The 15,682-nt window shown below is 38.6% G+C and overlaps 1 protein-coding gene across 1 annotated transcript in view; it reads left to right on the top strand.

Annotated features, from left to right (window-relative positions):
• Nucleotides 1-15,682, top strand: part of PTPN3 (protein tyrosine phosphatase non-receptor type 3) — a 122,353-nt gene that overhangs the window by 24,559 nt on the left and 82,112 nt on the right. The window contains exons 2-4 of the mRNA XM_084306877.1: nt 4,780-4,934; nt 14,772-14,879; nt 15,007-15,049. Of these exons, the coding sequence (XP_084163003.1) occupies nt 4,797-4,934; nt 14,772-14,879; nt 15,007-15,049 (289 nt within the window). The 5' untranslated portion in view covers nt 4,780-4,796. The remainder of the gene's footprint in view (nt 1-4,779; nt 4,935-14,771; nt 14,880-15,006; nt 15,050-15,682) is intronic.

The following is a 15,682-nucleotide window of genomic DNA, read 5'->3' as shown; positions in this document are numbered from 1 at the left end:
AGAGTAGATATGGCTCTGAGGTGCACAAATAATGCTGAACTACAAGGGAGGAGGAGTCTGAATGTAGATGACAAATACTTCAGGTTTCTAGGGTTGTGTTTTTCTGAGAATTTCTTAGGAAATCATTTTAATAAGCAAATAGGGAAAGCTGATGCATGCTGAAAAGAATTTGTACGGGTCGTCTAAGAGCTACAAATCAGTGCAGAGACACCGTAAAGGTGTTATACATCTTTGTGGTACCAAGTGCATGGGATTACATCTTTCAAATAAAGTAATAGATAGCCATAAAGTGTTACCCTTACTGAAAGGGCGTACAAGACTTAGCCATTAAAATATGTCTGTAGTACTGCTTTTCCCTTTGCTCTCAGTTGAGATGACGCAGGTGGGTGAGCAGTGCAAGCCTTTCCTAAACGACATTCCCACCTTCTGTAATACTGATAGTTTTCAGAAGACCAACACGGAACCATAAGTTTTCAGTGATGTATATAAAGAATACTTAGGGTACAACAGTCTCCTTCTAGGGAAAAAAAAAAAAAAAAAGAGCGTCCACTTGCAGGAGTAGAAATATCCCCATTTACCTAATGCAGTGGTGGAAGCAAATATTTGTTACTTCTGAACCATTCATAGCTATGCGTGGTGTGAGCCTATGTAGAAGGTCCTGGAGTATACGAGCAGAAAAGCTGTTCTTGATTTATTTCCTTGGTAACAAACATGTTCGGGGTGGTTGCACTGAAAATTGGGTTGTAAGTTTCTTCACCAAGTTCCTAAGTGAGTTGTACAGATACGAAAAGCTGGCATGGAAAAGGTCAGTTCAAGAGCCAGTCTTTGATACAGCAGAGAAGGAAAACACTTTCTTTTTTTTGTTTTGTTCTGCTCGACTGCTGCTTAATTCCTGGGGAAGGCATGCATAACTAGACTTGTTCAGAAATGTGTTTAACGCTCTTGGAGCACATTAACCTCTTTCTGTAGCTTTGTCGTTTTGTAGTCGTTGTGTAGTTTGTCGTTCCTGTTTGCCTGATTTGATTAGGGGATAGAATTTCACGTGTTTGTTTAATACCTTAATGTGAAAATAACATGTGGGGTCACCCGCTCTCTGGGCCTGTGATCCCGGGGACCCTTTGCCTGTCCCAAAGCAGCTGCAATTGCTGCTTTATGTTTCCAGGTACTGCTTTATATTACACTGGGGTTGATAAGCCAGGCCTTTCAGAATCTATATTTTATTCTTTTTAAATACACTTTTTCAAACAGATCCTGGATGAAAGCAGAGTAGCAGAGCAGGTGCTGGTAACTCATGCTCATCTCTCTTCTGTTTTCCTTTAGCACAAGGACTGAAAAAGTTGTGTCATTAATGACTTGCAGTGGCACAGTAAGCTCCGGCACACACGATGACTTAGGCTGGTGCCTGCGGCACGGTCCCTGTCAAACAGCTCCCTGGGGAATTTTTAGCTCCTCTGCTGAATGACGTTGAAGGACACGTAGCTGGCAAGTAAAGGCCAGCTTTCTGTGCCCTGAGCGCCCAGCTGCTGGCACTTCTCTGGGGCTTGCTTAGGCTGTCTGAGCTCCAGCTAGACTGATGGCTGCGGTGTCCAAACACCCCGCCACTTATCCCGCTCTTGGCACGTCATCTGTGCTCGGCTGCTTCTGCCAAGGACAGCCCCGGCCGGAGACACAGGCTGGGAGCTCCGCCTGCGTTACTGACTTCACTTTGCATGAAAGTACTAAAAATAAGTAAAGAAAAATCCCAAGTTTTCATTCGTGAACTCGATGCAACACGTGTTGCGCTAGAAGCTTTACGTTTCTCATGCTGAAATTTCCAAGTTGCTTTTTCACTTGGGGTATCCAGCATATAATCTAAAGATAGGAAACAAATCTTTCGTGAAGCTCTCAATCATAAAGGTATGAGACTGTGAACAACTAGCATAAAAGCCATCCATAACTTCAGTCTTAAAGCAAACACCTCTGTGATTTGACGACAAATAGCAGTATGCGAGGAAGTGTTACTGTTAGCTCCTGGCTACCTGCCATGGATGCTTGGAGACGGATTAACAGGTTTGTGGCACAGAAAAGAGCAGGTCTGGCTCGTTGGAGGAGAGACGTGGAAGTTATGAGAACACATATTGGATGTTCTCAGTAGCATTGAAAATTCTGTTTAATTAAAAATTTTGTGAAAGCCTTCAAAAGGGCATTTTATTCTTGTTGCAGACAGCTTGAAGGTGGAATTCCTGTCATCTCTTGTGTCTAGGAGGCAGTATTGGACAGAAACGTGGGCTTGGATTTAGGGAGTGTTGCAATTTAGTGGGGACAGTGGATGAATTTTGTGTAAAGGTTAATACATATGGAGACGAGACACACAGGGGATTAATTTAGAAAAGACATAGGAGGCCATAGTCCAAAAACGAAGCCTAGCCTGACAAATCTACCTGATGTATGAGCTAGGCCATCCAGCTGACTTCCTAGGCTTTCTGCAGGGGCACCTTGATAGGAAGTGACTTGTAATCTTATGTATAGTCATGCACAGGCAGTTAAATAATATTATTTATTTGTTTTTTTTTTGGGTAGATTAGTCCTTTTTTCTTCCCTGGGTAGCAAAAAAAGCCCAACTCCAGCAGAGGCTGCCATCCGCTCTTTACTTGGCTTGCAGAAAGCTGCTCCTTGTCCAGGGGCTGGACCACAGGATACAAACATTTTCTCCCATCAGTGGGTTAGCAGGTAGGTGTAGTTTCAGGTTGGAAATTTGGAGATATTTCTTCTCAGAAAGAGCAGTCAGGCATTGGAATGGGTTGCCCAAGGAGGTGGTGGAGTCACTGTCCGTGGGGGTGTTCAAGGAAAGGCTGGATGTGATGCTTAGGGACATGGTTTAGTGGGTGACGTTGGTGGTAGGGTGATGGTTGGACCAGGTGATCTTGGAGGTCTTTTCCAACCTGAACGATTCTGTGATTCTGCGTCTCTTTCTGCAAGTGAAACGTTTTTGACCTCTGAGCATGGAAGAGGGAGGAGACAGTGCGGTATAATTTGTGCAGTCACCTGGCTTTTTGGTAAAAGAGGAACACTGTGATGAATAAATAGCTGAAAACGTAGCTGCTAGGAACTTAAAACTGCTAGAAACTTTATTCTTCTCATAAAGAATATGAGAATGAAGGTTTAATATGCCTTCACCTTTTTGTATGCCATTGATAATTAGGTAACTGCGTGTTTTCTTCAGCAACAACCATTCCTGAATAAGACTGTCCATTTTCTGGATTGAAAAAAACAAAACAAAAAAAACAATCTGCATTTAATCATAGTACACTGATACATCAATATCAAGAGCAATTTCAAAGCAATAGGAGTGTATAGTGTTTTATATGGAGACACTGTTCAGATTTCACCTGAAGATCACCTCCTCCTTTTTTTTCCCTCCTTAAAGAAACAAACCAAAAGAAATCATGTCTGGGAAAGAGTGAGAGGAAAATGTTGTCGAACTGCCAGGAAAAAATGCAATGTGCTGGCTAAATAAATCAGTCTTGGCAATTTACATACAGTTTAGATTTTAGGAAATAAACAATAGCAAACTATGAATTGGCTGACCCCCAAAAAATATGAGTACTCACTGAATGTCTGACTTGTGAATTTTCAGCTTTTTTTTTTTTTTTTTTTTTTTCTGAGAAGGATTTGTTTGAGCTACCTCTAAGTACAGATTACACATTGTTATACGAAGATGGATTGTTGCATTGTTTTTGTTGCCTTTGGTAAAATTTCATGGCTCTAAAATTTCATGCCTTTCACGTTTACTTTTCACAGGGATGTGTGAGTAGATATGGTGTTTCAGAATTTTAAGTAATTTTATTCTGACAAGTTCATTTTTTTTAGCTGTTTTAAAGAAAAGTCAGTCTATGTTTTACAGGCAGACAGACAAACAAGGGGAGATTCCAAAATAGTCCTGACATTGGTCCTGTCTAGCTTGGCCAGCTGTCTAGGAAACACATTATGCAAGTCTTTTTGTAGCTAGCCTCTAATAAGTGAGGTATGACTCGGTAATTGGTATGGTAATTAACCTGGAAAACTATCCTCAGCTTCGCTTGCCAACTGGCTTTATATGTTGTGATGTTAATTGGTAAACTGATCTAGTGGAGAGAGGCTTGAAATGTTTATGGGCTTGACTGTATTTAATTCATTGTTTATTTTGGTGAATGTTTCCTTTTTTTTTTTTTTTTCATTTGCATTTGTGAAAAGTATGGTTTTCAGAGTTTGAGTGTTCTGAAAGATTTTTCCAAGAAAAAAAAAACAAAACACATTTTTTTGTGGGCTGTTCTTCTTGGATGTAGATTTCTGGCTTCATGAATTTATGCATGGTAGGCTGTAAAATATTGACATGTTTTTATCGTTAATTCTGGTTGCCATACATATGGTCTGTGTGTGTGTTCCTGTAACAAAATGCTACTTGACAGAATGTGATCTGCATTAAATCGAGTTAGAATTTAGAATAGAAAGAAATGGTTTCCTGTAGTAAAACTTATTTGGTAAATATAGAAATATGTAGGGTATTATACAGAGGCGATGAATTTACTAGGTACAGATGGTAGAAAATTTCCTTAACATTGCCTATCTGTTTTATAGTAGGTGCTTTTTTTTTTTTTTCTTATTAATTCAAATTAATTCAAAAATTCAAAATTAATTCTGTTACTCTAAGTATTTGGGGTGTAATGAGGCCTTCACGTTGTTGTGGGTTTCTTAGAAAAATATTGGTGAAATATTAATGAATTGTAAGAACTGTTATTAAATGTAATTTTTGTTTTATAGGTTATTCAGCAATAGTTATGAACTCCCGTTTACGAGCCTTAGGTGGGAGGATAAATAACATACGAGCATCAGAACTACCAAAAGAGAAAACCCGATCAGAGATAACCTGCAACGTTCACTTTTTGGATGGCTCAATACAAAGCTTCAAAGTCAATGTAAGTTTGGAAAACTATATATTTTTTACATCCATAAGTATTTGTTTGAAAACTGAAGATCAGTTGTAGGGCCCTGAGGTATGGGATTTCTGTACAGTGTTGAAGGTGTATCTTTGTCATTTCAAAATTGCAGAGTTACTGGTTATGAAATAGATTTATGAAGCTATGTTTTAATTTTCTCTAAAGTCAACTGACTGAAGAGTCATAAAATCACATCAAGCAGATTGTATCTGGAAAATGGTCTTCCACATTGTATAGAAATCCCTAAGAAGCAGATAAAATTATCATGATCAGCTGTGAATAAGTAATTTGTATCTAAAGGGGAATCGCAAATTTGGATGTACTATTTCTTTTCTGTCAGCAAAGGATGAGTAATGCTAAAAGGAGGTAAATTGTAAATGCAAATTAACATAGTGAGGTCATTACATGTTTTCTGAAATACAAAGATCATGCAAGTAGGGAAGACAGCATGGCTTAGGACAGGTCAGTCTGTTGTGCTTCAATGTGTTCTTTTTATTGGTTTATTTTTTAGGGGAGCAGAGTGGGAAAGGGGATGGAGGATGTTGGAAATTTTGGACAGGCTAATAGAACTTACTGTAGAGTAGTTCAGTTGGAAGGGACTTGCAAAGATCATCAAGTCCAACTGCTGAGACAAGTTTATGCTACAGAATTTTACTGGAATATCTGTATTGGGAAAGCAGCTAATATAATGCAGTTGTACAGATAGAACACTACTTCATTTTGTAAATATTTAGTTTTATAACCCTTCTTACTGATTAAAGGTGTTGTTTAATTTCTAGATGAAAACAAAGGTATCACCTTAACTCTTCAATCAGTTTTCAGTAGAATTATTTGACTGTGCAGGAAAACTGCACAGTATAGTCTGTACTTACAAAAGTATAGTCTGAACTTACACGTATGATGCTTCCTTTGTCCAGTTTACCCAGGCTGAGAAGTAAAGGAGTTTTTATGAGGAAACTCCATTGCTGCATTTCTCTAAATTATGGCATGCATTCCTACAGGATTCTCAAAGCCTCATTTGAAAACAGTATTTTCCAAAGTGTTGTTATAATTCACTTTGCAGACTCATTTTATTTCTGAATTTTGTCTGGATGTTTACTGAAAGAAAAATAATTTGCTAGCCAAACAAATTATTTTCAGTCTAATAGCTTACATTCCAAAACACTCAGAATTAGTCAAATATTTTAGTATATATTTTGTATAGATAAGCATATATATTAGTATATGTATGTTATATATACGCACGTAGATTTATATGTAAAATGTATATGTAGGTGTACATGCACATTTATGTGTATATGTGTGTGTGTGTGTGTGTGTATGTATATAAATGTATAGTAGCTAACCGTGGGGAGCAGGATGTTGGGGGGAGGTAGGAATGTAAGAGAAGTAGCAGCACACTAATAGAAAATTTTCATTGTTCATTTCCAGCATGCCCTATAAGATTGCCTTGTCTGTCAATTGTGACTGGACTTGGCATAAATTTCTTGTCCTATGTACAATGGACAAAGATCCATGTACAAGGACGTTTGAAAAATGAGGAATTACTACTTTTTGATAGTAGTGTACTCTTCCCTCTAAGCAATTGTTTACAGAGCTTCAGGTTTAGCTCTGGGCCTGATGAAATGTAGCACCGTGCACCTGAACTTTGTGCTTCTTGTTTCATCCTTTAAGCAGTGAATTCTGTACAAAAGATCAAAACTGTTGTGAATCTCTGGGCCCAGCTAATTCATCTCCCTGCCTCGAGCGTAGCCGCAGGGTGTCCCTGCTGGTTGTCTGCTTGATCCAGCAGTCAGAAGGGCCTCCTTCCCTGCCGCTGTAATGCTGAGTTGCCCTGAGGGCAGCACAGGACCCTTAATCGCAAAGAAGCGAGGAGTGTGGCTACCTCGCTAGGTTGTGTGTTAGTGCAAGGATGAGGTTTCACGAAGATTAATGTCCTCACAGTACTGAGCTCCCCTACCAGCTCTGGGGGAGTCTGTTCTCATCTGTCAGGCCTGCCCTTCCTGATTACCTGACCTTGAGGCCTGCCTCAGGGCAGGCTTTGCTACTCTCTGATTGTGTCACAAAGTCCAGCTCTAAATAGGACTGGAAGCCAGCTGCTGAAAACTCATATTTGAGTTCTGATTATATCAACAGACAAATTCAGCTTCATGAAGTTTGTGTGTGTGTTGTTATTTTCACGGCCAGCACCATTTGGTTTTATGCCTGTGAGCAAAGCACTTCAGTATATCAGTGAAAAAGAAAGGGTGGGAAATTTTCAGGGCTAGTTTGTGGGCTAGGGGTACCTCACAGTGATTTATGAAAGCTCTGAGTTTGGATGTATCAACATAGATGTGTCAATGTATGAATATTAGGCTAATATTCACAAACACGTAAGTACGCCTTGCATTTGTAGATGTAGGTATGTTTCAACTACAAGTAGTGGAAAGTGAATGGGGAAGGGCAGACTTTAGGCTAAGTCTAAAGCCTAAGAAATCTTGGCTTTCCTTCGTGAAATAGTCAAAGTGGAATTAAAGACTCCTCCAATTCTAGTGACAACAAACTGAAAAATATTGAATGTTGTTTTGTCACGTAGCAGTTATCTGAACACAGAATTCTTCCTGCAAGAGGATTTCTTTCAAAGGCATATAAATATTACAGAGAAGAATAAACATCAAAAAAAAAAAATCAAGGGTAAGAAGTAACTCAAGAGAAACTTGCTTTGAGTTTAAGCAAATAGGTATCTTGAGGTTGTAATTTCTAATGTCTTGCTGGCACTGAACAAATGCCTAAGACTAATGAATTTGAAGTGAATTTGAATTTATCACCTTTGTATTAAATTTAATAGTCTAAGCTGTCAACCTATTCACACACTGAAAATAAGAATTTATGTATTTTGAAATTTTGAACTAGTAGGGAAGTTAATGTCTTGATACTCATGGTACCACCAAATATTGAACATTCTGGAGAACAGGGAGAACAGAGAGCTGACTTTTTTTCTTTGTTCTGTAGCAACTGGATGTTTATTGAGCCCCCCAGAGTTGAATTTCCTCAATCTTTGTTGGTAAACTGCATGGACTTAGAAAACTTTCCAAATCGTAGCTATAGGTGTCTCTATCATTCTGCTACATGGGACTTTTCCAAATGGTTGTACCTGTAACTATGTGAACAAAATCCAGCCATTCTAAAATGGGGCAGTGGAAGGACGAAGATGTTTTTTCCTTGTGGAAATAACCTGAGGGACTTTGATTACTGAGAAACCTCAAGATAGTTGCTTAATTTGATTTCTTTGAGTTTGTTCTAATTAAGCTCTTATACTAAAGAATGTTGGTAGCTTGGAAAGCTGAAAAGGAAGATATAATTTCAAGAGAAACATTTTTTTTCTATTATATTTTGGCTTTGGCACAGTAGTGGAATGATAGCCTTTGTTGTTCATTGTTTTTATTTGAAGGAGCTTATACGTGGTGAATGAGAAAGTTATATTGATGGTATCACAAAAAGTTAATATAACTTGTGGTATGTACTGTTCTTAGGTCATCTTTATCAAGAAAGTTCACACTGAACTTAGACACATTTTGCTTCTTGGCTTGCATTCCAAAGAGAAGTTGTATGTTAATTTTGCCAGACTGAAATGGCCTGTCTTGTCTTTCCTCCATCATGTGTTCCAGTATTTAGATGGAACACGTCCAAAGTCCACCCAAAGAATAGAAGGTGCATGTAAATTAAAATTTGGAAATATTTGAGACCAAAGCTTGACTGCACTTCACATGGAATGTTGTATTTGATTATATTCAAGTTTTCTTGAAGCTTTCAAATAAATGCCATGTGTTTGAATTTTGTGATAAGGTTAATTCATTTGTCTCTGAACTTATGACTGTCTTCACATGAGGAAAACGTTATTTGTCATTCTAATACATACAGAATGTGCTCACATACCATGTTTGGGTGTGATAAATAGGTATATATTGAGCAATAATGCAGATCTGTTTGCAACTTTTGGTGTAAACATACAGGAATTTTCCATTATTGCTCTACTTTGACTCATTTACCAGGAATTACTACTTGGGAGCTATGCGTCTAAATTTCCAGCAAACTGACTTTTGGGAAAGGCTGAAACATAGTGTCGAATAATCTGTGTGTTGTATTATCTTTCTGAAGCACAGTTGATGCTTATGTTTTTAGTGCCTGTGATTTTTGCTTTTAAGGTATTTGGCTTCCTTCTAGAAATAGGGTTTTCTTCTAGAAATACCATGATTTGGTGGTAATAACTAGAAGTTGTATGACTTGAAATTCAAACAGTAAGGATTGGTGTTTTTTTCTGTACCATCCCAATCAAGTTCCTCCTTTTAGTATTTTGAGAAGGAACACGACTGTTACAGTTATCACCAACAATTGGTATTGATATGTTTAAAATAATGAGCAGAGGTTCTCTTAAAGGTTCTTTTTGGCTGTGGGTGTGAATTAAAATTTTAAGCCGCTCATACTAAACTGCAACAATACAGATGTGTAGCATCTTCATCACTAACTTTTCCTACTTCCATTGTTTGGTAACACAAGAGAGGTTGGTGCTAATCTGCATCCCTGCATATTGAAAGAGTTACTGTATGAAATTTCAGGCTAGCAACAAATATTTAGTTTTATGTTGAAGAAGAGCAGGCTACTCCGTGTCTGGAAAACAATAAGACAGTATGAAACTTGATGACTCTGAGGACAGTGAGAAAGTGATCTGACCTACTGCAGGCTTGTTAGTCTGATCCCTTCAGGGTGCCTGACTTCGTAGTAAATGCTGAAGGAAAGAATTTGTGCAGGGGAGATATTTCCAAAGTTAGATCTGGCACAACAAACTTCATATGTGTTTAACAAACAGAATCATTTTTGAGACAAAGAAAATGCAGTGAGTCAATGCTCTGTGGGCTTAGGTAACTTATTTTGTGTGACCTTTATAAAGGAAAATACTGAGCTGTAGTGTAGGGAATCTAGCAGTGTTATGGGATGGGCAAGGAGTTGGCTCAAGAGGTGCCAGTAGTGCCTTGCTGAAAAGAGAGATGTTAAGCTGTGTAAGGACATTACCAGTGGAGTTACCGACTGACAAATTTCTTTAACATGTCGCTATTAAATTTTTTCAGTAAACCAAAAAAGTAAGGTTCGTGGCCTTATTTAAAAACCAACCCAACCCAACAAACAAACAAAAAGAAATAGGAGTATGATGTAGTAGACAGGTTACCATGAAAAATGAGTAATGCAGTGGGAAAAAATCAATGGTATAAAGTAATAGCTTTCCTGAGAAGTATTTAATGTGGGCTGCTTTATTTTTTTGTTTGTTCAAGCTTAGTTTTCAGTTGTAAACAATAGAGGAGGAAAACATTGGTAGTTTCCAGACCGAACTACTTCTGTTGTGGCTGTGAAAAAGGTGAGCGCTACTGTGCATCAGGCAGGAGCTTTGAGCCAATGTCGAGGAAGTGGTAGCAGTGTTAGTCTTGGCATTGGAACCAGCCTCCATGGAAAGTCATGTGCAGATCCACAAGCAGACAAAAAAGGCAAGTTTCAGCTTGGGCAGGCATGGAAGGGACAACTAGGATGCTCTGCAGAAATCGGGACCTGAGGAAAGAACAGGCTGTTCAGTTTATTTTAGCTAAACAAAACCTTGCATGCTCTGAATAAGGGCATCAGGTGAGTAAATAAATTCCAACAGGAGGAAAGGGCATTGTTAGCAGAAGAGCAAATAAACTAGCAGTGTGTAGAAATAATTGGGGACACTGGAAAAAAGTGTGGCACTTTGTTCAAGCTCTTAGGCATGTAGGGACCAAAGGCTGTTAGTGGTGGATGTGTGTTAAAGGCCTAAATCAAGAAAGGATGACCTCAAACAACACATGAGGAACAGTGGGCATCGTGTCTGTAGTGAGGTTGAATTTGCAAAAGCGTAGGAGGTGCTTAATTGTGAGATTGTCATTGCCAGAAAATGAGGCAAAGCTCTTGCAAAGGAAACAGGGAGGTGTGTTGCACTGTCCTCTGAAGGTGTTGCTTTGTACAGGTTACTCTATGGAAGGTAACGAGCTGAAAAGGATGATTTGCGTATTTACCCTTCCACTCCAAAGAGCTAAGTCTTCATTTACATGATGTTTATGCAGTTCTTAGGACAGCAAATCTTTGATCATACAAGCTGCTAGGCAGTACTTGAAGTTAAAAAATAATGAAGGGGTTCTTTCTCTTGAATTTTTAGTAAGCTATGAGATTTGAAGTTGGCTAATAATTTCCAGCTGTATTTAGGGAATTCATGTTGTGGCACAGGCAGACTGTATCAGGTATAATCTTTAAATATTAATTTTGACCTGTCCAACATGAGGTGAAATATGTTTCAAAACAGATTTAAATGGACTGAATAACATGTAGTTATGAGGTGTTTAATGCAAAACTTTTGACAGCAGAATAAGGAATGTCAGAAAGATTAAATAAATGGAAACTTCTTTCAGAGCAGAGACAAGAAACCATCTCAGGATCTCGTGCTGTTTCACACTTGAGTACTGTTACAACGTGCATAAGTTTTTACCTCCTTGTAGGAAAGGAAGAGCTTTATTAATGTCTTAACTACTTGCTGCAATGATTCATGGGGTTAAGAACTTGGTCCTAATATCCAGTTCAGCTGAGTGGTGTTCGTGTTGTTTTGTCCTCTGCCCATGGAGGAGAGGAGTAAAAATGTTTTATGTTTTAAAGCACTCGACACTAGGTAGAGTACTATGCAGCTTTGGACCATCTATTGGAATGGATGTTGAAATTCAGAAGCAGTGATGTGACGTACTTAGCCTGCCTCACTTTACACCAGATCTGAAAATTGTAAATGTGCAAAATAGACTGAAGATAATGCAGCATGAACTGCGTGGGTATCTTTACTTTTAGATATATAGGCTGCAAAATAATTCATCTGTTTCTTAAAACAAAGCTAAAGCCATGTAAATACAGGCTTTGTTCAGGAAAAAACCTTCAGATGCAGGAATTTTGGAAACTGGAAAAGGTTTTAACAGTTGAAAGTGACTTCTTGTAGTTGGCTTAGATTTAGGGAGTGGGTGCTTCATCTAGGCACTGTGGAAGAAAATTTCTGCCTTTGATACCAGAGAGCTAGGATTGAAGCTACAGAAAAGTGGTGTTGATGATTGCTTGTGAAAGAAAATGGAGAGGAGGAGGAGGAGGGAATGCTAGGTAGGTAAAGGAAACTAATACTAGCTGCTGTTAATGCTGAGCAGGTGGGTTTAGGATTCAGAATAGAGAAACAGGGAGCTTACTTCTAAAGGGAAGCAGTAAAAGTGTGCTTAGCATTTCCTGTGTGGCGCAGGAAAAGAGGTAGACCACTGTGAGAAGGTGGGGATAGAGAAGAGGAAGGCGTTTGAATCATGTTGAAGAACTAGAAGTGTTAAAAATGAGAAAGGAACTAGGAGGTAATGGTGTTGTGAGGAACAGGAATCAGAAGTGTTTGAGTTTACAGAGAAAATTAGCAGTAGAGTCTGCCTACGGTAGTCGTCTTCTGCCCTGCTTGTAACAAAACCCAAGATTCCTGAACTCTTTTGATTCAAGTGTGTGTGTCATACCAAGTAATGACTGCGTTTGGTCACAGAATAACCATCAATTTCTCAGTTTGCTCAGTGTCGGAAGCATGCTCCAGACATGTGAAGTCATGCTGCAGAATTATGCAGGTGTCATGTGGTGCCACTTGATAGTTTTTAATGTTCTTCTTGTAAGCAAAAAGAAAAAGAAAAGAAAAAAAAACCAACAGGCAAATGAATAGAGATGAAATGAATACGGAATTAGATGCCAGAGTTTTTACTCTGGGTTTAACTCTAAGTATGCTATTTCAGGAAAAAGATAGTTTTGATTAGTGCTGGGATTTGAATGTCCCATGGGACATTAGAAAGTAAGGAGTGGGAATGTGCAGCTTGGGAAAAGGAAGCGAGGACAGAGCTGTATTTGATGGCAGCACAGAGTCACTGACTTGGTTTGACTTGCAGTCATTGCAAGGCTTCCTCTGTTTGCTGCAGAAGTTAAGCAAGATGGGAGACTGCTGGAGGGAAAAAAGGTAGTCTCATACACATGACAGCGAAGCGTTGCCTACATTGGTTTCTTCTTAGGGGACTTTGCTCCAGAAAATTAGGCACAGCTTCTCATAGGAGGACAGTAGTTGTTTTCCTGGTACCTTACCTTTTGTCTGGAGTCTGGTGTAGAAATAGTGAGCGTTCAGATCCCAATGGGGCTCATGAGCTCTGCTCTAGCAGTGAGTAGCTAAGCTCTAGTAGTAAGTGTAAGGTAATATTCAGGACTCCAAAATAAGGTAGTAAAGTGTGTCTTGTGATTGAATTTTTGGTGGTCCTTTCCAATCTTCTAAATAGGAATCATGTTTTTATGAGATAAGGGGAGACTATGGAATATGTTAGTATTTAAAGCACTCTTTTACACTGCTTTGGTGCCCTGTGTAAAAAGGGGAAAGAAAAAAAAAAAAAAGGCCCAAACCAACAAAAAACAGATAAATCTGTCTTCTGAGCAGAGCTTGAGTGTTGTATAATAAACAAGGTCTAAACAAAGAGAAATGAATAAAATATTGTGTTCTTGACGTAAGTGAGCACTCACACACTGAATAAGACTGGGGCCATCCACAAAGATGTGGTGCGTAAGTATGTATGAATGCATAAGCATCAAGCCCTTTGGTTTCCTAAACAAAGTGCTTGTGTTGCAGCCCAAAGAATTTTCCCCTGATGTCATTTTTGTGCATGTGTGCAGCTTATTTCTGATTTCAAGAAAAAGACTCAGAAAATTCAAAAGGAAGATTCAAAAAAAAATTACGTCTATAATCTTTTGTATAGACAGGATGCAAAACAAACTGTCCTGGGTTTCGTTCTGCCCAGCAACTTAGTACATAAAGGACTAGACTGAAAATGCATTGCAGCATTGCAAGCTGTGGTACACATTAGCATCTTTAAGGTTGCAGTTTTGTTCAGGGGTTTTGTGTGTTGTTTGTTTATTTGTGCTAACAGCATTGATTAGCGGTGTGCTTTGACGTAAGCTGGTTAATCTCTATGCCACGCTGCAGTGGTGCGGAGGTATGCTAATGTAATTTCAGGGAAAATACCCTGTGCTTGTGCATCTGGGTGTCCCGTGGAATTCCCGGTTACACCAGTTCTTGTGGGAATACCCCACGGGATGGGTGTCTGGGGTGGCATAACGGTAGCAGGGCGAGTGGGAATTCAGGCTAATGAAGTCCGGGATCCCATGGCTGGAATACAGCTTTCTCCTACTTTTTTTTTTTTTTTTTTTTCTTCTCCCTATTCTGGTGTATACAAACTTTCCCTTCTGAAAGCTGATGTGGAAACAGAAAAAGATGCTTTGGTGGTGACATCAGGGGCCGCAGCAGCCCCGTGTGGCTGCAAGCCAGGATTGCAGGGTACAGCTCCAGAGAAAGGGAATTGCTCCTAAGGGCTGATGGAGCAAAGGTGGTCTGCATAAAAGGCAGTTGTGGGACCGACCTCAAGGACCTGAGCTCATGTCAATTCATATTATGAGATTTCAGGTACCTAAAGTATTTTGGAAAGAAAGTATCTTAAAAAACAAAGCAAAACAAAACAAAAACTTCTATCAATTAAAGTTCTTCTATTGCCGAGAAACTTTGAACCAATGAATTAGCAGGTATTTTTATTCACAAGTTGTTTACTTTTTTAATAAAACTTATTTAAATTGTATATTACAGTGTGTAAGTGTTGCAGAGTTTGTTTATTTAATAAAACTTATTTAAATCAATCGTATATTAAGGTGTGTAAGTGTTGCAGAATTTCACTTCTGAACTTTGCTTGCTTTCAGAAACAAGACACTGGTCAGATTTTGTTGGATATGACCTATAACCAGCTGGGTGTGACAGAGAAAGAATATTTTGGTTTACAGCAAAATGAAACATCAGTAGATTCACCTGTAAGTATAGTAAATAATAAATGTGTGTGTATATATATGTGCATATATATACATACACACATATATAAAAATAAACACCAATTGTTTGTAAATATTTTAATCTATCTAATAGTTTTTCATTTCACAGCGATGGCTTGAACCAAACAAACCTATTAGGAAACAGTTGAAAGGTAAGATCTATTTTTATATCTCGACTGTAGCTGTGTAGTTCAGCTTTTTTATGTTCTTATTAATTGAATAAATGAAGTTGCTGTTAATTAGTGCATCCAGATGGTAGATTTTCTTTTAGAGCAAGTCTCATCTCTGTCAGTCTTTTCAATAGAACTTTCTGCATCTCTTACTGCTCTCTGAGTTATTGGGACGTGACAGATCACTAACTGTGCTGTGTCAGTGTCTATACCTCACTTCTGAGCACAGTTGGACATCATGGCTATGAAAGCACTAGCCAGTTTGGTGCCAGTAAATTCATCCCTACATGGAAGATGAGAAAGAGGGATTTCGTTGAAGGATGTGTAACAAATTTATTGTTTCAAGTAAAATAAAATAAAATAAAATAAAATAAAATAAAATTAATTTTATGCAAAAAAGAAAAAATAAAACAAAACCACACCACCACCAACAACAAAAAAAGTGCTTCCAAATGCATGCATTGCTCTAGTATGTTTCATTTATAAACAGTTTTAGGTAGTACAGAATGCTTACCAAGAGGAAGGAGAGCTTAAGGACAGGCCAGACAGCAGCCTAGAAAACATGGAGTAGTAGGACACTGTCCCAGTTTGTGCTGGAAAACTTGAGCTGTTTTC

This window comes from Netta rufina (assembly GCF_964035555.1).
Source record: "Netta rufina genome assembly, chromosome: 2".
In the NCBI taxonomy this organism is placed as follows: Eukaryota; Metazoa; Chordata; class Aves; order Anseriformes; family Anatidae; genus Netta; species Netta rufina.
This window is presented reverse-complemented; position numbering and strand designations above follow the sequence as displayed.